At 36.0% G+C, this 27,096-nt stretch overlaps 1 protein-coding gene across 1 annotated transcript in view; it reads left to right on the forward strand.

The window, feature by feature from the left end:
- The first annotated feature begins 17,390 nt into the window (after positions 1–17,390).
- The window catches only part of Vps39 (vacuolar protein sorting 39), a 62,791-nt gene continuing 53,085 nt past the window's right edge, over positions 17,391–27,096 (forward strand). The window contains exons 1-4 of the mRNA XM_069843321.1: positions 17,391–17,594; positions 17,687–17,863; positions 20,863–20,963; positions 25,849–26,052. Of these exons, the coding sequence (XP_069699422.1) occupies positions 17,525–17,594; positions 17,687–17,863; positions 20,863–20,963; positions 25,849–26,052 (552 nt within the window). The 5' untranslated portion in view covers positions 17,391–17,524. The remainder of the gene's footprint in view (positions 17,595–17,686; positions 17,864–20,862; positions 20,964–25,848; positions 26,053–27,096) is intronic.

Below are 27,096 nucleotides of genomic sequence, written 5' to 3' on the forward strand. Positions count from 1 at the left end.
TTTTGTTACATTAGCCTATTTGAGTTTTGTATAAGTTGTATGTGTACTGAATTAGGCCTACTATTATCAGCACTACTGATACTATTACTACCATTATTACGACTACTAATACTATTATTGCAGAACTTAGTGAGGGGCCTTCACCACAATGGAGTCTTCAGGTGATTTCAGTAAACCATATGTTCCCATGTCCATCGAAGAATTGTCGAAGGTCACAAGTTTGAAGCATTGGTCAAATACATATGTGCGAGTTCTTGGAGTGCTTAGACTTCCTTCTGTACTGGTTAGTGTGTGTGAACGCGGTGGACCCTTCAGCATTGCATTGGATTTACATTTATTACATTTGTACCCAGTATGGAATTCTAAGATACAGGTGTTTGGAGAAATGGAAATTATATATCCTGATAATGTACCACAGATAAAGGTATTTTTCTTCCGAAAGTTAGAAGATTTGGATATAGAGAATTATCACAAAGCAATAGAACTTCAGAAGAAATATATACCACATTTCATTAAACCACTTGGTGAACAATAAGGTGATTCTTCAGAAGAAGTGAACCACCGCCGCACTTTCCCATAAGAAGCATTTGGCGCCAGAGAAAGAATGGGAGAGGAGTTTATGATGGGTGCTGTGAGGAAATAAAGGAAGCTGGTATTAGAAAAAATATTTATAACTAGATGTCACTTGCGTCTAATTCTCCTGAACTCGGTTCTCTCTATCTCTGTCTTCTCTTCTGTTTTCTTCCTCTCTCTGTGTGATGTTCATGTTCTGTAAACAGAAGGTAGAATTACATACTCTACAACTTATTTATTATACATTTCTTATGTACTTGAGGTAGGCTCGAACCAGAGTACCATGGCAGATGCTGGTAATATTTCAGATCTTTCTTTTGTGTTGTCGCCTCGAGAGATTCAGGAGAAATTCAGTGAAAGTAGTATTGTTATCAGTGACGTAATGAAAGAGAATTACAGTTAGCCCAATAATAGGAAGGGATAACATATTGGAAGTACAATGTCCAGAAAAGTCTAAGGGACAAGTACATTATTTGCTTCAATTTATTATTCTTAGCAGTGAAATGGATATTACCTTATCTGAGAAATAAATTACCTTGACTAACAAACAAATCAAGTAGGTACCTAAATTTAAATGCTCATTTTTATTTTTTATGTTGAAAACTAAACAATAACTGCAATGCCGCATGTTGAGTAAAATGTTAAAAACATTTTGACAGGAAAAAATTGAATAATTCCATACAGATTGGAATGATTCCAGTTATTAGTAACGAGTATGATCTCTTCGGGCATTTAACACTGCTTGGCATCGACTCGGAATGCTTGAAATCAGATGTTGAATGTTTTCTTGCAGAAGATTATCCCAAGCCTTAATTAGAGCAGTCTGGAAGTTTCCATCATTCTCTATATTCTCCATAAGTGTGTTACAGCCCTCTGAAGTTCATTCCATACATATTCTATGGGATTAGGATCTGGGGACTGAGCAGACTAAGGCAGTACAGAAATCTCCCCTTGCTGAAACCATTCACAAACTGCTCAAGCAGTATGAGCACGGGCATTGTCATGCATAAGAATGAAACTTTCTCCTAGGACATTAGCAAATGGTCTCACAATTGGCTGCAGAACAGAATTTAAGTACACATTATGATTCATATCCCTTCCAGGAAAACGAGCCGTGTTCTTCTGTCCATCATTACTCCTGCCTACACCATGATTACACCACCTCTAGTTATGGACTTCCTGAACATGACGAAGTCCTTCTGCTGACCCAGGTTGACAACAAATCCTATACGCTTTCCATTGAGGTGAAAGCAGAATCTAGACTCACCAGGAAACGTAACATGAGCCCATTCTTCATAACTCCAATTGACATATTCTTCTGCCCATGTTAGACTCACTGCCCGATTGTGTCTCCGAAAGGCTGGTACTCTGAGAGGGCATCGAGAGAAGATTGATGCTTCATGAAGTCGGTTTCTTACAGCCTGCTCACTTACTACAACTCCATGAATGTCCTGGAGGACAGATAGAACTTGCCTGGCAGTGATAATCCGCTGACGCTTAGTGTGCAGAACCAGAAATTGAGCCTGCTGTGCTGTTTTTTCCTTTCTCGGCCTTGATGACATTCCTTAACCTCACCTGCGACTTGATAACATAGCCATAATCGGTAAATAACACTTCGTGATGTGTTCAACACGAGCCTGGCTTTGACCACCTTTTATCATTCCAACAGCTCTGAGCATGGCAGAGGTTGTGAAATGACGACGTTCCATAATTAAATAAAATGACTTCGTATGATTCCAGTAAGAAAACAAGAAGAAATCTAAAAAAAAAAATTACATTTACGAACCTAGCATAAAGACCTTCAACAGTACAATATCTATAAAAATCTATCAAATAAATGATTAATTCTTCCAAATGTTGTCATGGCAACGCCAAGGAGTAAGTATTTTACTGATGTCATAATCAGAACTGTGGTACTAGTTCTAATTGTCCCTTAGATTTTTTGAGCAGTGTATTTGCAAGTGGATAGTAAAACCACGTGGTTACCAGTGTATAGACCTCGCCTCCTTTGGTTCACTTCATCTGAATTACCTTGGCTTTTTATAATTAAATTGATTCCTTTTAACTGTTTGGAGATAATATACAGCACCTGCAGCCTAATAAGCTATATAATTTTTCCTCTAACAATTTAAACACTTGGCTGTGATAATAAACAATGTTGGAAATTCCTAATTTCTTTATTGCAATATAAGTTTAAGTTCTCTTCTCTGCGCTGTATATCATGGCTACAGTGGCATGTAGAATATGTCACCCAATTTCAGGAATGAAAGTAGACCTACAGTTGTGTTGATTTGAATGTTTAATTTTTGTTTCGGTTTATAAAATGCAGAGTATTGGTCTATGATAAGAGAAGTAATGAAAGGCATGCAATACATTTGTTCTTATGAAATGACATTCCGAAATTAGTTTCAATTTCCATTAAATGTTTCACTATGGTTCACTCAAGTGTATTGTACATAGGTATTATCACTTTAATATTGCAGAACTCACGATTGCAAATCAATAAAGTAGTCGCGCATGTCTGTAGCTGCTTACGATATCGAAATATTACTGAGAGAGGCCATACAGCACAGCTAATTTTATATGCAATTTCGGGGCCCTCATGTCCGTAGCAAGGGAAGGTTGCGTCATTAGATTTGGTCACACATGTTACATTGTTTCATGGCTAACTACTAATAACATTAGCATTTGGCTGTGGCCGATAGTGTTATTACAGTAAAGTAGGTATTAGACACGGTAGCTTTACCTCATTATTGGTGTATACACTTTTTACACTGATAAAGCGGCTCTGTCTAATAGTGAAAATATTCAGAGGTAATACTGTTGTAAAATATCCAACTCATTCGTTATTTTACCAGTATAAAGCATCTGGCTTCTGTGTGTAATAGCTCCACACACTTTACACCAAAATATTCACTAATTGCACATACGCATGATCTGCCTGGCTGCCACTACAGTGTCTGTACTTTCCACCAACTGCATATAGGATTCTGATGTTCCACATAGTCATCATGAGTGATTTAAGAGGATATTCAAAGCAATTCTTAGAAGAGTTTATTGCTATGTCTATGGGATTTCCATGTCTTTGGAAAGTGAAATCTAAAAAATATAGTGATAAGCTAACAAGGGAGAAGGCATTTAAAGTTCTTCTCCAAGACATGTTTCCAGTATTATAAAACTTAAAGATGGTTGCGAAATAGCCGCTGAATATTTAAAATCATTGTGTATTTCCTTCCTGTAACTATGAATATTCTCGCATGTGTATTTTTCTTCTACAAATGATCAGATACCAGAGATAACAAATGTATATAGGTGTCTTCATTTTTAAAATTATTGGCATCCAATTCCCTTATTAATCTTGCGTGGGATAATTTCTGTGTTTCTAATAACCACTTCTTCACCCATTGCCTTCTAGTTCGTTTTGGATTTACATTTAATTAATCTCCTTCTTGATAACACCGCGGTCAAACCAAGCACATCATTTGAATCCATCTTTCATAACAAATCAATGCACATAGTGCACAGTGAGGTAAAAACAATAATGAGTTGCAGTGTGAAGCTATTATACGCCAAGGATGAGGTAAAGCTATCATATCTAATAAGAAGTCAAAAACACCAGGGTAAAACATGTATATCATCGTTGTGCCTCCAAAATCCGCTATATGCATTGAAACAGATTTTCCAGGAGAAATAAAAAAGCATCACTTTTAATTCCCTTGATTTTCAAAGCTGCTTTCGGTATAATTTCAATCATTACACAAAAAATGATTAAATTTACTGAAATTAGCTTAGAAAATCATGGGAATTAAAAGCAATAATGTTTTTTTTTTATCCTGAAAAATCTGTTTTAATACAAATATTGTAGCATATGCCAAGAATGAGGTGAAGCTACCGTGTCTAAGACCCATAACACACTACAGCGAGAAATATGTAATGCATTTGTTAAGCTATGGAAAATCCTTTCCTTTAGCATGGAGTAATGCTCGAAATAAGGCATAGCTGGCATTCGTTGGCTAGCGATTTTTTTGAAAACATAGCTACCACTACCTGTATTTGCTGCAACCTATCCAAATTTTAGCCTATAAAATTTATATTAGGCGAATAAAATTGAACAATTAATAGAAAGTTAGTTGTTCAAATTGATGTAACTTTATTTCTATCAGCTCATACCAAAGTGCCTTCCTTATGGCATAATGATCTATCCAAAGATGACTCCACTGTGTAGCTAAATATTTTCCACTATAGTGTGTAAACCAAAGTATTACAAGCTGTCTCCAAATATATTACATAGTTCATAGTTCTTGGTGTAGTGTGTTACTGGCCTAATACCTACTTAAACATTTAAAATTCTGTCATTTTTTTGTTTTACTATACATCCCAGAACAGGTGCCCATACTCAGTACAAGGAAAGATGTATTGTATGTTTAAAAAAATGAACACAATAAATGAAATGAAAGAAGTTTTGTGTTTTTTACTCATCCATGCAATGAACTACTAACAGCCTACATGGAAACAAAGGAGACAGTGTTGGTCATTGACAGTGCCAATAGTTTTAATGTGGTGGCACGATTGAGTTGAACTCATTCAAGATGAGCAGCCCTTCTTTGTGCCTCACACAATTTAAATTGTTTTGGAAGTGTATTAGCATTGCTAATCCAGGCAAGTTTTTTAAATATTAATATTTATTGCCATATGATTCATATTCTCTTTATGCATCATCTCAATACGGAAGAAAGTAAACAGCTTCAAGTTAAATGTAAGCATATGTAAGAAATTAAAATATGAACAGCCAATTATCGAGCAAGCTGGCTCAGCGGCAAAACACTGCTATTGCATTTGGGAGGCCCCCCGTTCAAATCTGGGAACCGGGCAGTCTGATCAGGGTTTTTAGTGAGTTCCTACATCGTAAAATAACTAAGAATTTAGTAATTTAAAAGGATAAATGCCGGATTGATTCCCATTTCCACTACAAATCTACAAGTAATCATTTCTCAAGACAATCTCCACCACAACAAAGAAAAAATAATATGTAAGCCTAATTCAAAAGAAATTAAACACCCAAAATAAGAAATATCAAACCATACTAATAAAGCTAAAATAATCTAAAAATAAAATATATGATTGCTGATAATAAGTTCTTAATTACTGTTGCTGCCTGATTGTACATGGTGTCCATTGATGGCAGCAGTCAAATGTATCAGCAACAATGGCCACACAGTAAAAGAGACTATAAATAATACCTTCTTATTTTTTCCTGTACAAGTATGCTGTCATCAATCTCCACTTGTATCTATCATCTTCCTCCAAATTTATATCTTCCATTATCGTTTTGAAATAGGTTTTCCATTTTAATCTTGGTAACCCCATTTATTTCTCTCCAGTGGTGACCATTGGAAAACATTTCTAGACTACTGTTCATTTCCCATTCTTTACACATGACCATACGATTTGAGGGTTTGGATTTCAATTCTTTTCACAACAGATGTAGTGATATTCATTTCTTTCCAGAGAAAATCGTTTCTTACTTTATCCTTCCATGTCTTCAGAAGGCTTCTCTTAAGGTACTAGTCAAATTCAATTATCTTAATTTTATTTTTTTTTGTAAATTAGTCAAGGCCAAATTTTTCTTCCATATAGCAGACAATTTTGTGTAATACTCTTATAAATTTTCATTTTTGTTCCTTTTTTATACTTTTATTCCAAATTATTCTATGTAAGATCTTGTTAGCAGTGTCTGCCAAAACAGTTTTTGTCTGTATATCTTTTTCACATGTTCCTGAACTGTAACAATTATTTACCCTAAATATCTGAAAGATTCGCATTTTCTAATTTTTCCTGTTTCAATAAGGTCGTCATCTAAATCTACATATTTGTTGTAGGTTGATATTTAAACTCAAAGTTTGTTTATCACATAAACCATATCATCTTCAGCTTCTGAAAATAATATGTGATCGTTGGCAAATAACAATGAGTGTTATGTTATGTTTTGTAAAGGAATACCCATTTCATAGAATTTCTTTTAACATGATTGAGGGCCTGGTCCGAGTGGGTATTAAGAAGTATCAGTAATTAGATAAGCCACATCCTTGCTTGAGATCTTTACTTTAAATCCTTCTGTTTGTTTATTCTGTATTTTTATTTTGCTTCTGTTATACATTCTCCTGTGTAAAGAAATAGAGAAACTAGAGAGAAAAGGAAGATATGATTTAAAGTACCTCGAAGTAAAATGTTTGGACTTCACAAATAAAAACAGCAAAGCTATGTGGTTGATAGAGGATGAAATCGGAAATGAAATAACAGACAGACCAGGAATAATGAACAGATGGACGAAATATGTAGAAGAGTTATATGAGACAGGGAATCGTCCAGACGACTTGGCTGTAGAAGACGAAGCAGCCATATCAGAAGAAAAAAGGGATTTTCTATTTTAAGAGAATAAGTTGAACTAGCACTTAAGGAAATGAGGAATAGGAAAGCAACTGGAGTTGATGGAATCCCCATTGAATTAGTGAAATGCTTGGGTGAAGACAAGAAGAAATTATATTATTATGCAACGAAATATATGAGCAAGGCAACTGGCCCAAAGATTTCACGGAGACAGTGTTACTTCCAATACCGAAGAAAAATAATACCAAGAAATGTAACGAGTTCAGGACTATCAGCCTGGTATCACACTCGGTGAAGATTCTTCTGCGAATACTGAATCAATGCTTATATTCTAAGATGAAAGAACAGTTGAGGAAGGGCAATGGTACGAGAGATGCAATTGGACTGCTACGAACAATCAGCGAAAGATACCTACAGAAGGATAAAGAAGTGTATGTGGTATTTGTGGACCGAGTAAAGGCATTTGACAGAGTGGATTGGAATAAACTGATGAGGATCCTGAACAAAATTAACGTGGATTGGAAAGAGAGGAGGCTGTTCAGTAATCCTTATATGAAATAACGAGTCAAAGTCAAGATAGGAGCAGAAATGTCAGAAGGAAGTGAAATAGGGAGAGGAGTACTACAAGAATGCCCTATATCACCTACCCTGTTCAACATCTACTCGGATGATTTAGTGAAGAACTGTTTTCAGAACATGGGAGTGATAGTAGGAGGAAGAAGAATAAAAAGTATAAGATTTGCTGATGATATGGCGTTGTTAGCAGAAGAGGAGATGACACTAAGGGATATGCTACTAGAGCTAAATGACAGCTGTGAGCAGTATGGAATGAAGATAAATGCCAACAAGACGACCACGATCATAGGAAGAAAAGTAAAGAAGGTAAACTCGCGAATTCTAAATGATGCATTAGAGGAAGTGGACAGCTTCAAATACTTGGAGTGTACTATAAGCAATAACATGAGCTGCTGCCAAGAAGTCAAAAGGAGAATAGCAATGGTAAAGGAAGCTTTTAATAGATAAAGGAGCATCTTCTGCGGACCTCTGGAGAAGGAACTAAGAAAGAGAGGTGAGAGTGTGGAGTGTAGCATTGTATGAGGCAGAAACATGGACATTACGACGAAGTCACTGGTTGAGAAGAAACTGCCTTATGAAGGATGCACTAGAAGTAATGGTGAACGGAGGAGTCCAGGGCAGAAGAAGATATCAGATGATAGACGACATTAAGATATATGGATCATATGAGGAGACAAAGAGGAAGGCAGAAAATAGGAAAAACTAGAATGCTGGGTTTGCCCTTGGGCAGAACACTAGGAATGAATGAATGAACAATATTAAAGCACTTATCATGTATATTTATATTTTTCATTGCCATCCATAATAATTCTCGGGGAACACTATCATATGCTTATTTTAAATTGATAAAGATCATATATAGCTCTTTACTTTTGATAAACATTTTTTCTTGCAGTAGTCTGATATGATTGTCCGGTTCAGAAACTGCATTGTTCCTCCTTTAATTGATATAGTGTCTCATTCTGGGACAGATATGGCACATACCGTTTTTATATTCATATAATTTATAATATAAGCATATAATATTTCAAACTGCATACTGGGACAGATATGACACACTGTCAAGAATTGGATTTGACCATATGTGACATCAGTTGAGAAAGAAAGAAATACTTAAGTTATGTGAATATTAAACCGGTGTGTGCAAGACTATCCCATACGGTAAGGGGTTAAAAGCTACATTAAAATTTCTTCGAGGTTCTGTCTGATAAGTACATCTATTATCAGGCAGTACATCTCACTTGACTATATGTGTCAGAGGAAGAACAATTGAGGGTTGTTTAGCTAAAACATCAGTTGTCCAAAATCTGGTAATTTTAGTTAGAGTGGGCATCTGGTACTCCTCTGGGACATGCATGAACACATTTTAAAATGTCAATAGTATACTCCATTTTATTTCATGGAGTGCAGTTTGGTGGCTCCTTTGAACACCCACTTACAGATTTATGACTTCCTATAAAAACACTTCTGACAATTCCATCTTGTCCCCTCGTCCCAACATTGCACAGTTGCCACAATCCTGGTGATCCTCGAAATGAGACAGTGTCGAAATGAGACAGTGAGACTGATGGGATTCTTGGAATTCCGAAAAGATGCGGCAACTCTGTCTCCACGTGGATTTGACGGGAGCCTGTCAATTCTTCTGGACGAGGGTTGTGATTGGTTACTAACAGGAGAAGACAAGATTTCCGTCACAGTAAGGAAGACATTTATTTATGACAACCAATTACTAGGAAGCAGTAGAAAGTCTGTCAGTGAAGTCCTTTCTGTGAAACTGCACTCCATGAAATAAAATGAAGTATACAGTGTCGAATGGCTTCTAAAAAATTGTGTTTCTGTTAAAATATCCGTAGTCCAGAATATTTCTTGTAAGAATGTCAATTATCCACGTTTCATTGATCTACACACTGTTTGCAGCACCATTGCACCAGAGTAACAGCTGCCTGCACTAGTGTTTGTTGCATTCTGCATTGTGAATTTGGAACTTTTCAAGTAAAAATGTCATTTGTCCAAACGATTTTTTGCTCCCATTATCCAAATATTATGCGTTATGTGTAAACAATATGCTGCAGATAATCCAGTAACTAAGAAGTGTCTTCATACAAATTACCAAGCCAAATGCCAATCGATGCTGTGAAGTTTTTTCAAGATTCCAACAAACATATGATTTTGAACAACTGACGTTTTTGCTAAACACTCCTTAATTGTTTAAATGCATCTGAAGTCTGACTAGTGTAATATGTAGCTAGTCGGCAATGTATGCAATGGAGGGAGGAAAGGAACTGGTCACCCTACCCCATTATCTCCTGGCCTAGTTGTCTCATAAGTGGTGCTTGTTGGTATCATTTGTGAGGTTCAGACCTGTCTTTGGACATTTGACTAAACAACAATTTTTTTTTTTAATTCTTGCTATTGAAGCTATAACACTTATACTCCTATTATTTGAGCTTATGTTTTTGTCGCCTTTTTAAAGATAGGGTTATATAAGCCATAGTTCATTCTTCTGGCGTATCATCTCCCAGTTCTATTTTATTGTAAACCTTTGTTAAAGTTTTACTAAAATTTCATATGTTTCAGTAGTTTGGTCTTAATATATCTTGACCCTAGTGCTGTTCCATTTTTTGTTGTTGTATTTTTTAGACCTTATTTACGTTATTTATGGAGTGTCAGTTAAAATATTCTACATTCATATCTTGAAATTGGATTTCTTTTTTGTAATAAATCTTCATAATGCTGTATCCTTTCTGATAGATTTATAAGCTGAATATTAATTTTTCATCTTTGTATTTTCTTAATATTACTGTTACTGCTGTCCAGTGCTTCAGCGCTGGACTATAATCCTGTGGACCCAGGTTCGTTTTCTAGCATATCCCTGATTTATGACTTATGTTAGACAAACCCATGGTCCAAGTACACAGGAATTTTCTCCAGGCATCCCAACAAATCTCCATCATCATCTCATATCATATCATATCATGTGTCATCTCATTTCTCTTCTCGTCTCATCTCATCACAAGTGTAGTGTAGAATAGCATCCTATGGCATAACTGAGCAATGACTCTGTCGGTAAATTGATCTACACAATTGGCTTCATATGGGTGAATGACGAACAGTTTAAATACCCACATTGATCAAAGGGAAAATAAAAAAACAATACTCTCCAAACTTCTGTATATTTAGCATATATTCAATTCAGTGCTCTGTATTGGAGCATGTGTTATTTCAGCATTCGTTTTTGCTTTTTTTTTTTTTTTTTTTTTTTTTTTTTACTTGTCTTTGTTTTTTATGTTTTAATGTAATATATATTCAGTTCATGATGCTATAAAGTGATCTGATAGCCATTTCATTCTTGCTTGCTTTTCTCTTCTATTAAATTACTAATTTCATGATTAAACTATTTAGTATATTAATATCAGTCTGATTTCTCAAATTTTTAGTTTTTTGAGTATATGGAAAATTTCCCCATTATAGGTTACTGGCTTGTAGCTGGGTAAGTGGTGGGGCTGCCACCTCTATGCCTCATGGATCTACTTGCTTTTCTGTCGGGATTTGCTCCCTTAGTCGATTAGGCCCAGTTATGGTGCTGGGCACTCGCCTTCACCTTTTCCCATCTGCTGCTACCATAAGGTTGCATTGCCCACCCAGGGGTCATGACATGGACGTGGGAGTAGGATTTGTTGACAGAGGAGCTGATATTTTAAGCTGTGACATTTCTTAGAATTTCAGGATTTTACTTATCGACATCATAAAAACCCGAATAGATCAATTTTTGTGGTTGCAGAATGGGCATTGGTTACCCAGAACTGCAAATGGAAGACGAAGAAGAAGACCATTTAGTACATTTTTATGCTCTACATTTTAAAATTCGAAGTGCTTCCAAACTGCTAAATACTCTACTTTCTTTTAAATGATCATGCATTTCTGATTATACTTTTTACATTTAAATTGAGTTTTTTGTTTTAATCTTATTCAGTATTATATAGATATTTTAAATCCTCATCGTATAGTAAATTCAATTCAACTTATACAGTCCGATCAGTTATGCTTTCCCCCCGTGGCGCGGGGTTTTTTCCTATGAGCGAGCCCCCCACTCGTTTGCCGCGCACTGGAGGGAATAGCAAGCCTGCTTGCTTACTTGTTGACCTTGCTGAATGTCGCAGCTGTTCCCGGGTGTGTGTTGTGTTGTTCGTTTCTTAATTCGACAGTATACATAAAGTGTATTATGCCTCGTGAGTTTACAATGGCACAGCGTGTCTTTATTTACGATTCATTTGTGTTAACTCAGCTCATGAAGTTCGAAGATGGTTTCAAGAAAGATTCCCGGGTGTAGACGCTCCAGATCGTAAAACAGTCCATAATCTTCATCATAAATTTCAGGAAACTGGAAGTGTCCAGCCTAAGAAACCAAAAAAGCAGTGTAGGGTTCTCACCAAAGAAAGATTACATGATATTTGTAATCGTTTAGAAAATTGTCCTAGAAAATCTCGTTGTCATCTTGCACAACAAGTGGGACTTCATAAGAGTCTGTGCAAAAGGCTACTAAATTATTGCACTTCAAGCTGTATAAAATAACTGTGGCACATGCGCTTCAGCCAGATAACCCCGTACATGAGCGCACATTTTGTGAGTGGATTCTGGAAAATGTGATGAATAATTTCATAAAGAGATGCAAAAAATGTGTGGAGAATGAAGGCAGGCAGTTTCAACACTTCATTTGATAATTTGGTAAGTAATGAGCCTCTTAAATTTGTTTGTGTATTGTTGTATGGTTGGTTTGTTTTATTGTTTTGCCCTTCTGCTAATCACCGAGACTTGGTTAACCGGGTAACGAGTAGCACGTTCACCCATAGGCAAAACACTCCGGTGGAAAGCAAAACTGATTGTACTGTATTTTGGTTCATCTATCAGGGTTATATTTACTATGACCTTAATTTAAAAGTTTTGTTTGATGGTATGAATTTTCCTTGAAGCATAATGCAGTATAATGGTCACTTCCACAATCTGAATTTCTGTATACCCTAAATAAGACCAATTTATTTATATAGTACGAAAGTAAGTTTATGCCCAGAGTGACAAAAGAACTGTGAAGCGACTGTTAAAGAAAAGTTGTAAGCTAAATATAATATCAATTAAAGAAAATAATTGAAACTAATTTTGTCATTGCAACTATGAGTGATTTGGAAATTTAAGATTATGAATGATTCAGTAACTAATATAGAACAATATATATTTGATGTAAGACATTTGCTTTAATTTCTGGCATTGTACACCTTTAACCAAAAATTCGAGGAGATTTTCGCTTCATCTTTCAAAGTATCTCAGTCTACAAAGAGAGAAATGAAATACAGTAGAACCACAGTCTAGTATATACAGTCATGAAGCTTGAGTTGTGCGGGTGCTAGGAACAATAGACTGTGCCGGTACTATTTCGCATTGTCTGTAATGAGACAATATTAGCGATCCTAGTGGTTAGCAACTATTTATGGATGCATATTTACTATGTATTGAGCTTCGTGACTGTATATACTAGACTGTGGTAGAACCTCGTTTCTCTGAACTAAAGGTGACAGTCATTTCGGATAATATGTTTTTTTCGGGTAATCCATGGATAGTATTTTCGATAGTGAAAGCAAGATGCTACAGTAGGCCTGGGTAGCATAGTCGGTATAGTGCTGGTCTGTGTTCGAGGTTGCGGGTTCGATCCCAGCCGAGGTCGATGGCATTTAAGTGTACTTAAATGCGACAGGCTTATGTCAGTAGATTTACTGGTATGTAAAAGAACTCCTGTGGGACAAAATTCCAGCACGTTGGCAGTTGTGAGCGTCATTAAATCATAATTTTTAAGATGCTACAGTATTAATACTGCAACAGTGTAAAGCAGAAGCATGCACTTAATTATAATACATATATACTACATATGAAGATTATTTCACAGTAATCATTATTCTTTTTTGTCTCAGCTGGTATAGTTTCATTACTTTGTTCAACGAAACATAAGTTAGAATCACAGAAGTTAATACATGCGGAATAAATTGTCACTTCTCATTCAGTCATAATGGAGCAAAAAGTATCATCTTTGAAAAAATAAAGACCAGTGTCGTACACTAAGTCCTCTTCAGAAGACTTCGGTTGATTTCGTGAGAGCTTAGGCTTACATGTGAATAAATTTCTTACACAGCAGCAGAATTCCAACAGTTTGTTGCCAGTATTTATAGGGGTAACGTGGCTGCATAGTAAACGTGACAGAGATTCCTCTCTCTTTTTCTTTTCCTTTATTTATTTCTTTTGTTTGCTTTGTTTTCTGTCTGTTTATAGATCAAGTGTTACAAATAATTTATAGCAAAGATAATATATGCAAGGGATAAATTAGGCGCAACATAAAAATCCACTATCCTAATGTTTATAAATACGGCAGAGTTTTCCTCATGTGAACTAGGTGCTGTCTGAAGCTGGACTTAGATAAGTTCATGCTGCAGGAGATCTATGAGTTTTTGTGTTTAAGAATATACATAAAGAATAACTTTCACTTCATGAAAGCACTGCTACTGAACATAAAACAAATGAACTGAGGGTGTGGAAAGCAGATTTCTCTATCTACTGCATTTCTTAAAGGACATTCATCCTTATTTGTAGCCTTGTTGTGGGGTAAGAATAAGACAGGGTGCTATGCATAGACATTTTGCTAGCCCGCGCTATGAGCGTGCTAAACTAGCCCTGGCTATCGACTGGTTACTTGTACAGGATTCATATGTCATATTGCTAACGCTGGTTTATGAATACGAAAAACGTTAGTTCACTGATCATCCACTAGAAGCCTGCGCTAAGAATGTCTATGAATATGGCCCTAACTGTCTCATTGGTATGCATTGGCACACTTTCGAAATATAAAACACAGTTATAATTTAGACAGTTTTTTTTAAGAAAAAGTTCGTATTATGGTTGTATTTTTACTACACCGTTTCAGTTAAGCCAGGTTTTGGTCAAATGAAGTTCGGTTAAGCAGAGTTTTAATGTACAAGATCTGCGAGATCTACATATATATTTGCAGTATAAGTGTAATGAAACCATTCATACCTAGGAAAACATGAAGCATTGTTGATATTGCTCATATGAGAGTTGATCTCTATGCTGTAGTCCTGACCTATTTCTAGTTGAACTAAAATTTCTATTTTGTGGTACACAAATGATGGCTACTTGCCAAGTTGCAAATCTGTACATGTGTGTGTTGGCTCATAACAGGTTTGAGTGGTCGAGCAAAGAGCTGTGATTAAATACTTACAAAAGAAGGGAATGTCTCCATCTCAAATTCACCAAGATATTACAGATACCTTGGAAGAATCTACTATATCTTATAGTATAGTAAAAAGGCAGTGTCGAATGTCAAATGTGGGAAAACATAGTGTGAAGATGAACAGTCCACACCTGTGGAGTAATGGTTAGCACGTCTAGCCGCGAAACCAGGTGGCCCGGATTCGATTCCCGGTCGGGGAAAGTTACCTGGTTGAGGTTTTTTCCGGGGTTTTCCCTCAACCCAATATGAGCAAATGCTGGGTAACTTTCGGTGTTGGACCCCGGACTCATTTCACCGGCATTATCACCTTCATCTCATTCAGACGCTAAATAACCTATGTAGATGTTGATAAAGCGTCGTAAAATAACCTACTAAAAAAAAAAAAAAAGATGAACATGGTAGTGCCCTTCGAAAACTGTCACAACAGCAGAAAACATCAATAAAGTGCGTGATTTAGCACTGCAAGATCGACAAGTCACCATCAGGAATATAGTAGAGAAAAAAGGCTTCTCATGTCATAATGTGCACAATATTTTGGTAATTGAATGGGCATGAAAAAAATAACTGCAAGGTGGGTGATTCGAATGTTGATGCCTACAGAAAAAATGACAAAGAGCAGTGCTCTGTGAGCAGCATTTGACTAATTTTAGAGCAAACAAAAAAAAAAAAAAATCTTGAACGATATGTGACTATTGATGAGACATGGGTTCACCACTATGACCCTAAAACCAAAATTCAAAGTATTGAGTGGAAACATAAGGATTCACCGATCCCTAAAAAATTCAAGATGCAGCCATCAGCAGGCAAGGTTTTGGTCTGTGTTTTTTGGGGGATGCCCAAGGTGTTATTTTGACAGACTATTTGCAGAAAGGAGCCACAGTAATAGGCCTTTATTATGCAAATTTAGTTGAAAAATTCCGGGATACTATCATGGAGAAATGTCATGGCAAGTTGAGGTGAAAGGTTCTTTTCCACCAAGATAATGCTTCAAGTTACAAATCCTTAGTTGCAATGGCTGCAATTTCAACACCCTGTTCACCAGATCTGGCACCCAGTGACTTAAGGCAATTCCCAAAACTCAAAGAACACCTGCATGGGAAGAAATGTTAATCAAATAATGAAGTAATGCAGTCTGTCAACCAGTGGTTTACAGAGGTTGGACAACCTTTCTTCCAGGAAGCTGTTGAAGTGTTGGAGCATCACTGGGCAAAGTACCGGTACACCAATCTACTAGGGTACTACCTTTTGTGGAAAAATGAGGTACGACTTTTCTTTTCAACTATAAGTGGGTCAAGGCTACAGCATAGGGATCAACCCGTGTCCTATTTAACAGATGAAGTAATTATTATTTTTAAATGATTGATTAAATGGCAAACTTACTAGTGTTATTTATATAAGCACATTTGCCATTTAATCGATCATTTATATATAAGTGTTAAAAGTAGTGCACCGTATGCAAGATTAAAGATGGATATTATTTTTATTCTTCTGCATAAATGCAGATTAAAGATGGATATTATTTTTATTCTTCTGCATAAATGCTTGAATTTGAGAAATACTTGTAGTTCTGTCTTTATGAATACTGGTACTTAAACTCCATTAAAGAGAAAACTCTTTTAACATAAGTTTTAGAGTCTGATATATCATCATCATCATCATCATCCATATGCTAAGTTTCAGTGATCAGGGATTTTAGGCTATGCGGCCTGTTACGATCTCATAACACAGAGGAATTTTCTCTCCATCGCTTTTTGGGACGTCTCAGAGATTTCTTCCCAAGAGATTGATAGTGAACCATATACCTATAACTTTTGGGATGCTATGAGATTGCATTACGTTGCAAATGGCTCTTGTATTTTTTACTTGCTTTCAAATCTCATGACTAGAGCCTGTTCTGAACTACTGCGAAGTCTCACATGTGTAGGCTCGGCGTTATCTTGTCCAATCGCAATTCATGACTCAGGAGTGACGTAAGGGGTTGGTAAGGGGGTCATGAAATTGTTATTGGACAAGATAATGACGGCGGTGGCCTCAACTTATATGAGTTCGCACACGCAATGTCAGTATTGTCAATCACAACTTACATCTCACTCAGTAGTCAGTATAGACATTCCCGTTCAAAACGGAGCATACGGTATACTGGGAAGCGATGCAAATTTATGGTCGAAAACACATACAGTAGTTTAATTAACATTTGGGGGCGAGATAATGGGGGGGAAAAATCATGGGAAAATCCCTATGATGTAATTCAATCGATTTTGCTCTTCATGCCAGTAAGGTAAACTGCTCAAATTGTGAACTCAGAAGCAGTCGAGATGAGGTAGATTTATTTTATTTATTTATTTTATAGCATATAGTACATTTGCCCAAAGGATTCAATATGTCGTAAGAACCATAAAAATATGAATACTTCTGTGCAGGCATCAAACAACGTAAAGGCATCAAACAACGTAACATCGCTTTTGTATGATTCATGTATTTGGCATTAGGTGGCTCTTGTGAGACAAAATTGCATATGGCCGCGTTTAATCTAGGAAGATTGTGGTTATATACGAAATGTTTATGTTGTGTGACTTTTAATGAATACTGAAACGAAGAAAGTGTTTGCATTAATGTCCGTTATAAATAATTTAAACTACACTCTTCTCAAATGATATTTAAACATTGCTTAAATCATAAGTTCAAAATTCATCAAGAATGCATGATGCCTATGAGCTGTCCCAATTGCTCAAGTTAACAGTTCAGATAGAATCTATTGCAGCTTACGGTACGTGAAATAATTGAATATTAAATTACTTTGTTACTTCAGTAAATTTTTTCTGGAGTTTGTTTTTGAGGTTTAATCATGATACGTTGCAGATGACAATTTGTTGGTTGGAACACGTCAGGGTCACTTGTTAATGTACAGTGTTGCTTGTCGGTATGGAGATCAGAAACCAGATGTACAGCTCTTACGATATAATAAAAATTTCAGTAAGAAACCCATTCAACAATTGGCTGTTGTTCCAGATTATCAACTTCTTATCAGTTTATCAGGTAAGCCCTACTAAGGATTTTAATTAACTAATGTTAATGGATAAATCGCAATAAAGAGAACGCCAGTAGGAGAAGTAAAGTTGTCCCCACCCACATGAAATGTGCATTCGACACAACACTAAACTATCACGTAGAGTGGCTGGTGAGTTAGTAAGGGAAAAGTTGAAGGGGTGGTGGGCGGAGCTCCTACATTCTGCTTATTGCGGTTTTCTCATGTTAATGAGCACTGAAAGTTCGATGTATCTATGTAACGAACTTATTTCCTGTCACTTAAAAGTTTTATAAATTATACACAGTCTTACTATAATACTATACTGCTTCAATATTCTTTGAATTAGTATTTAAAATTCGTTTTATGTAATATTGCTATTGGCAATACATAAGATAACTTGCTATTGTACGACTTTTTTACACTTCTTGATTAGAGTTCCCAGACATATTGAAAAAAAATACGGGGCACTTATCAGTTATCACTGAGTAAGTTTAGTATGCAGACGCATCAAATATGCCAATCTTTCAAAGTGTGTGTGTAGGAAAGTTTACTACACAAACACTTTACTATACTAACTACCTAAGGGTAAGTAAACAAATAGTAAACAAAATTGTTAGGGAGCATACTTGCATTAAGTTTAAGCTTTTTTATGTTAAATTGCCTTCAAATTGTGTTTACCAAGTTATTACAAAAATAGCTACAAAATATACTCCTCATGTGACAATAATCTTATAGATCAATCCGCCTTGGCCTTGTGATACTTCTTTGAAGAATGAATTTCGTTTAATAATTGTTTATTTCGTAGAATCGTGTCATGATAAACAACACAATCCTCACTGAAGAATGATTTTACAACAAGCATTGATTTTGATATGTTTACAGACAATTTATTTTTCTCATCAGTCCATAGAGCATTCATGCGAGAAAAATAATCTTTCGACACACACATTTGTTCCAAGGATACACATAATAAACTCCACTACCCTCTTCAAATTTGAGAGTTCTTCTTTCGTACTTTTAAAAAGATCCACCCAGACTTCATCTAAATGTTTGGTGTTGCCATCACTCGTCTTGAGAAATTAATAACTCACAATAATTGTTTCATAATTACTCATCTACAGTTACCTACAGTGATGAAGTGCGATGTTTGTAATTTGTAATATAGAATAGACATTGTAACTTTTCCATTTTCTCAGTTTAGAACTCCAAAATACGAGACGGAAAGCTGTTCCGAAGACTTTTCTTGGGACAATGGGTCGTATTAGCGAAAAACGGGATGATCCCATATTTTTTATGGGATGTCTGGGAACCCTATTCTTCATACATATTGACATTGTAACAAAGCACAGTTATAATTTAAAAACTGAGTGATTACTGAAACAGCTACATGAAATAGTAACCAAAAATGTTAATAATCAAATTGTAAATATGTATGATTTGAGGCTTTCTCGGCGTTGGTTCGCTAATATGTTTTCGCGGGATATCAGCCGAGTTAAGATTTTGGAATGCTCCAAGCTTTCGACTGCTATCTCTGCAGCCATCTTCAGGGAAGTGATGTCCGAACAGAAAGTCGAAAGGTTATATAGATGTGGCTGTCTCAGGTGAAACGGGATTGGTTGGCGGATCGGCCAATCCGGGGCCGGGAATTGTCATCGCTCGTAAGCTCCGCCCCTCCCGGGATTACTGCGTGAAGTTTGGCGGGCGGCGAGCCCTGTTCCGCCGGTTGGAATCGGTTGCCGTCCTCGGTCCGTGATCTTCATGACCTTGATTGTAAGAGGGCCTGAGTTGGTCTAAGGCCGGTGTCCATGCCTGACTGAGCTGGAGTCCACTGTCTCTGTTAAAGTTGTTTTTCTCCAGCTTGATCTCTATGGCCTCCTTGATTGTACGATCCCAGTAGTGGCTTGATTTGTTAATGACCTTGGTGTGGTCAAACAGTATTTTATGCTCCTTTTCTATGCTGTGTTGCGCCACTGCAGATTTTTCCGGGTAATACAGCCTCAGGTTCCTCTTATGTTCTTTGATTCTGTCTTCTATTGTGCGGCCAGTCTGCCCTATGTATACTTCGCCACACTCGCATGGAATCTTGTAAATCCCTGGAGTCCTTAAGCCCTGACTGTCTTTAACCTGACGTAGATGACCTTCTGGAGAAGGTTAATATCAAAACCATCCATAAACCACAGAGCAAAATCCGGAGTCATCTACGTCAGGTTAAAGACAGTCAGGGCTTAAGGACTCCAGGGATTTACAAGATTCCATGCGAGTGTGGCGAAGTATACATAGGGCAGACTGGCCGCACAATAGAAGACAGAATCAAAGAACATAAGAGGAACCTGAGGCTGTATTACCCGGAAAAATCTGCAGTGGCGCAACACAGCATAGAAAAGGAGCATAAAATACTGTTTGACCACACCAAGGTCATTAACAAATCAAGCCACTACTGGGATCGTACAATCAAGGAGGCCATAGAGATCAAGCTGGAGAAAAACAACTTTAACAGAGACAGTGGACTCCAGCTCAGTCAGGCATGGACACCGGCCTTAGACCAACTCAGGCCCTCTTACAATCAAGGTCATGAAGATCACGGACCGAGGACGGCAACCGATTCCAACCGGCGGAACAGGGCTCGCCGCCCGCCAAACTTCACGCAGTAATCCCGGGAGGGGCGGAGCTTACGAGCGATGACAATTCCCGGCCCCGGATTGGCCGATCCGCCAACCAATCCCGTTTCACCTGAGACAGCCACATCTATATAACCTTTCGACTTTCTGTTCGGACATCACTTCCCTGAAGATGGCTGCAGAGATAGCAGTCGAAAGCTTGGAGCATTCCAAAATCTTAACTCGACTGATATCCCGCGAAAACATATTAGCAAATTGTAAATGTTTATTAAGTGCTAATATTTTCACCAACGGCTTTCTGCATATGTAAGGTACACCATTTCAGACATTGTCAGCCATTAAACTTATTTGTGCTATACATAATGTGGATGTTGCATAATTTTTTTCAGACAATGTTATTTGCGTGCATGACATGACAATAATCAATTTCCCGACGGTTACGGTAGTTCAGCGAACAAGAGGTGCAACTCTCTTTACTTTGGATGTCAAGGTCAGTGACATACTTTTTTTTTTCATTCGTGTATTTTCACACATTTACTTTAATCTAATTTTGATATTTTTCCAGAAAAGCTACACCAAAGAAGGCACAGTTTTCTTTTGCTTCACTGGCTTTTGTGAAATGTGTATAGGCCTAGTGATAAACACATGGTTTTAGTTTGCACCCACAAATAACTTACTTTCAATTTAAAAATCGTTTGATACTTACCTGCACTGTTGTAGCCCACCCCCACTTCTTACCAGTTACAACATAATATGCGAGAGTTTCAGGACTAATTACTAGGAGGAAAGGAACTGTCTACCCTATCCCATTATCTCTTGGCTTAATTGCCTCATGAGTGAAATCTTATTCGTTGGTGTCACTAATGAGGTTACTTTGGTCTGCTAACTAAACATAGCTTACATTCATACAATACATACTCCTCTATGGTTCATTCAAGAAGTCAGAAAGTTACAGACGAAGTACAATCTACAAATTTCAGATAAAATAGAGGAACTTTTACATCCAACATATGCACTCTCATTATCGGAAATTAGATGTGAAGATAATCTAGTAGAGCATATAGCCATCAAACACAATGTTGACTCTCAAACACTCGGAATTATAGCCTACACACACAGTATCCCAATCCAGAGTGGCTCCATATATATATTATATCCCTTCTAGACAAAAATTCGAATGTAGAAGCAGGAATATACATAAACTGACAGATTTTCCATTGGTCAAATGAGGAAATAAAATGTGTTGGGATAAATTATAGCATTAAATGTGCATGTAACAATGCAAATAACATTTTATTAATGATTAATTACAGATATGTGCCTGCACGTATCAGAGAACATTGGTGTTATTTCTTATCCTTCATTTTTTTATTTATATTCATCTGATGACAAAATTTTCTTCAATAATTTTGGGAAACACTTAAAAAATATAAAAAATTCATTGCAAAATAGTTGGAAATTGTACCCAACAAACTTTTATTGTAAATGACTTCCTATGTTTTCATATCATTTATCTTAATGTTTTCTTTTTCCTTTCAAATTGTCACACAATTGGTTTTCATGATAATTCTTTATGAATTGATTAGTAGGCCGATCTATTCGAACTCTTATTTAGGGCGGCTTTTTTTATTAAGAAATTAGTTCTTACTTGTAATTAGGGTTTTTCGAATGTCTAAATTTTGTATATTTTAGAATATTATAAGGCTTACTATTTGATGCATTTTTATCTAGAATGGAAATTAATTAAATGATTGACAAAAGATGGTGCCTGACATTGTAGTCCCTGAAATATGAATAAATAATTCTCTCCAACATTTGTCTATAGAATCTTCTGGCCTTTTCCACAAATTTAATTTCTCTGAAATTACATTCTTTGTCAGGCAGGAAAACTGGTCAAACAAATTCTGTATCACTATCAATATTTTGAAAAGTCCTTGCTTAGCTATCAACTCAGTGCTCTTTTCCACCTCAAATCACAAGAACATGTTCCAGTGAAACCCACTAGAAAACATCTTGAAGTGTTTGTTGCATAGCGTGTCTAAATATCTACACAGTTTTCATAAAAAGTTAGGTACTACAGTTTCTTCCACATTTTCTTTCTTAACTAAGCCTTCTTCATTTTGCGGAGAAATGCGACATTTGAAGTCCACATTCTACCAAGGAGGACATTTAGGCTTCATGCAAAATTCATGGAAGATAGGAGGACAAACATCCCAAAAGCAGCAGGACTGTCCTGCCGAAAGAGGCTGTCTGGTCAGTTTAAATATATATAGTAGCACTCAAAAGCATTTTGTAGAAAGTATATGTCACAATTACTTAAAGATAAATATTGAATAGAAAAAAATGCCAGTGATTAATTGAAAAGTATGTATTTCCAATCCATTTAGTACGAAAATACATTTAGTTTAATCAGAGTTATCTTGCGTAAAAAAATAATTAAAAATTCTTCTGGATCAAAAGTGATTTGTAAGTCCAAGTATGTAATAATAAAACAAAAATATTCTGGACTTTGAGAAAAAATCAGTATTTCGTTGTATACTCCTGAGCTTTGATCACAGCAGCACATCTGTTTGGCATTGAATCCACAAAATTTTGCAGTAGCTCAAGTGGAAGTTGTGACCATTCTTCCAATAAGGCAGCAAAGAACTGATCCTTACTTGAGTAACTTCTACGACGAACATATCAATCCAATTCATCTCAGAGATCTTCAATAGGATTAAGATCCGGACTCTGGCTTGGCCAATCCAAAGTTTGATTTTTTAATCTGTAAAGTATTTTTTTTAAATGGCCGGAAGTGTGTTTTGGATCATTGTCCCATGTGGAGCCATATTTTTTTCTAAAATGTCACTATACATGAAACGATTCAAATTTCCTTCTATTTAGACTAGAGGACCAACTCCACTTCTAGAAAAACATCCCCACACCATAATGTTACCACCACCATGCTTAATGGTCGGTACCTGTTATTTTTTTGTTGTCTCTTTGGTCTTTTGGTCGACATACATACTGCACACCATCAGAAGAAAATAAATTAAATTGATTCTCATCACTCCATAACACCTTATACCAGTCTGTAATGTTCCGTGTTTGATACATTTTTTGCAAACTCTAACTTGGTCTTCCCATTTCTTGGATTTATGAGTGGTTTTCGTGATGGTTGTCTACCATTTAAATCACTAGCGATTAGATGATGTTTCACAGTAGACACATGTAGGTTCAGTCCATGGTGCTACTCTAGATCATCCCTAATTTGTCGATCTGATTTTCGTGGATCAGCAACCAACTGCTTACAAATCATTCTGTCCTAGCTCACTGTTGTTTTTCTAGGATGGCAAGATGTTGACTTATTGTCTACTGACCCTTCTTGTTTTTACTGTCGACTCCACACACTTATTAGTTGTTGTGATATACCAAAATCTTTAGCAATGCTAGACTGCGATTTTTTCTTCTTCAAAGCATTTAAAACAGCTTGTCTCACATCCATAGAGTATTCCTTTTGTTTTAGAATGCTTGCAGTGGTGTGTACAAATAAACAAGCATTGTCTAAATACCTAAACACCAATATTTAACTATATCATGTCACTAAATCAAACCACAAAATACTTATGAGCTAATGGAATATACATTTATATTGTTATTTTATGAACTTGCCTGCTTCCTAGATACGTAACCACAGCAACATGATGCTAATCATATTATGACACAGATGTGTACTTTGCGTTGTTGTAACTCCATGCTAACAGTAATAACAACATAAAATCTTAACTACAAAATACTTTTGAGCGCTACTGTAGCCAACACTTTCCTAGGACTTATGAATCCAAATATCTTGGAGTTATTTTCGATAGTAAGTTAACATGGAGCAACCATTTGAAATACATTTCTGAAAAAGAAGATTCTCCCTTCTATAAAGACTAGCAGGAAAGAAATGGGGATGTTCTAGGAATACTTTGAACACTACATACAGAATGTTTATACAGCCAGGGCTGATATACTGCGGAGAAATTTTAATTATTTCACCTTTCATAAACGAAATAGAATATGTTCAAAACCAAGCTCTGAGGCTCATTACTGGTGGAACCAAAACAACTCCAACAGATTCTATGAGATTCCTCACTAATATTAACAGCATCAAAATGACAATAGAAGAAAAAGCACTGATTCAATATGAAAAACTTATATTACCAGGAAACAATAATTGGCATTCATACAGTCCTCTCTGTAGGTTGAAAATTAAAAGAAGTTTCATATCCATGGTTCAAGAATTAAAACAGAAAATCAATATCCCGAATTTAAAAGAAAACTTACATATTAAACCAAACCCTTTAACTCTATTAAATATAGAATATAATCTAAATTTAACAGAAGAAATACTGAAATCAGAAGTAAACACTGAAATAATGAAACAATTGTCTTTAGAGACAATTAATATTAGGTACCCTCCACAAAACTGGCTTCATTTATACACCGACAGATCCTTGATCTCCAGAGAACAAGGTGCTGGTGCAGGTGTTACGTGCTGTCTCTTCTCACTTTATAGATCACTTGGATATGGAACAACAAGTTTTGAAGGCAAAGCAAAACTACAGAATCGCCATATAATGGGGTTATAGGGGACATCATTTACCTCCTCCCCTATTACAGCTTGACCGTGGTACAGTATATTGGAATGTGATCATTTAATAAAGATATTTTCAGGGGGGTATGTTTCTTACAGCGTTAAATCCATATCCGCGATATTTAGGGCTTGAACTGTAGATCTACTACAAATTATAATAGGGCATAACTTAAAACAATCTCCCTCTTTTTCTCTCTCTTGTAAAGAAACACATGCGTACATCAATAAAACTACGTAACAGTGCTAACGGAAAATTTTTTGAATGAAGCTTACATTCCTGAAGGTATCATATGAAATGTAAACTCTAATTATTTTATTTAATCTCGTCTTTAAGTTTACACATTATACCGGGATCACTTTTCTTTTTTCTGCATTGTTGTGCACTATGTTATTCATACATCTCCAAGTGGCGGCCTGAACACCTGCAGACTTCTAACACATGAGTACAGGCTGTTACAAAAGAAACATTACAGTGCTTCCATTCCTCAAATGAGGTATAGAAATTCTTATACACTCAGAAATTTAAAATAAATATTATAGTCCAGACACATTAATTCATCAATTTAAGTACAAAAACTTAATCATAAGCAAAAGCAAAAAAGATCTTTTGAATTCAATATTTTCTAATGTTAATAGAAAAAAAATAGAATTCAGACAAGTTTGGGGGGGGGCAGTGTCCCCTCATAACTCCGCCTATGTCTCTGTAATAATAATACTTTGCGTACATGCTGACTTTGTTGATTCGAATGTTAATTAGAAACAATCTTCATTGACTGGAGAGACATCTGTGTTAGTGCGCATGTGCGTGGCTGTAAAACGAAAACTTCAGCTTTTCTATTGGAAGAACAATGGTTTCTTGGACCTACATGAAGACCTGAGTGTAGCAGATGTTCCTCGTGCTCTTGCCTGGTGCCAGGAAACCATCTGTGTTGGCTTCAAGGGTGATTACTGCCTAATGCAGGTACATATTGATTATTGTATTTCATATTTGTTAGTTTTAGGATTTTATGCCGTATATAAAATGGATTTGAAACATTTTTGTATAGAAATTAGAAATATAGAAATTATTTTTTGAGTTTCAGAAATAAACATACACATGCCTCATCTTTTTCATACACTATTTCTGATAAACGTTCGTGTCATGTGTATGTTTATATATATATATATATATATATATATATATATATATATATATATATATATATGTTTCACAACAGTTCACTTCATTCATATTATTGGTATTCCCTTTTATAGTTAATTTTTTGGAACTACATTAAATAAACATGCATAAATGAAATCATTTAATGTGCACCAAAATAATAAGATAAACTTCCTGCTTGTCGTATACAAGGCATTTTTATTATCTCGGAAAGTGAGATATCTGGTTTCGTTTATAAATGGTATGGTATAGATAAAAGTAAGTAATGTTATCTGGTTGAGGCTTTTTCCGAGATTTTCCCTCAACCCATTAAGAGCAAATGCTGGAAAACTTTCGACATTGAATCCTGGATTCATTTTGCTGGCATTATCACCCTCATCTCTTTCAGATGCTATATAACCATAGCAGTTGAAAAAGTGTCGTAAAATAAGCAATTAGAAAAAAAGTACCGGTAAGTAATTAATTCTGCACAAATTCACATATTTTGTTTTGTAATCACTTCTAATACTGTAATATTTTATGAGTCACTTATAGATGAGGTAAGAAAAGCCCAGTAGGTGCAGGAGTAACATGCAAACTTCTCCCTTTTTATGATTCTTTAGGAAATAACTCCACACACTCTGATGGACAATTAGAAGCCATAAAGATAGCATAACAAAACTCCTGTATAATATAAAATTTTTTTTGGCGATTCTATCTCAGCCATTCAAGCCTTCCAGAACAATGCCACCACACTCCGTAGAAGAGTTCTAGAGAACCAGCACTTAACAAAAATATTATTACAGCTACAAAAAGAAATCAACTTTCATTGGATGCCTCGATTTAAATCAAAAGAACTGTATAAAA

This window comes from Periplaneta americana, chromosome 13 (assembly GCF_040183065.1).
Source record: "Periplaneta americana isolate PAMFEO1 chromosome 13, P.americana_PAMFEO1_priV1, whole genome shotgun sequence".
In the NCBI taxonomy this organism is placed as follows: domain Eukaryota; kingdom Metazoa; phylum Arthropoda; class Insecta; order Blattodea; family Blattidae; genus Periplaneta; species Periplaneta americana.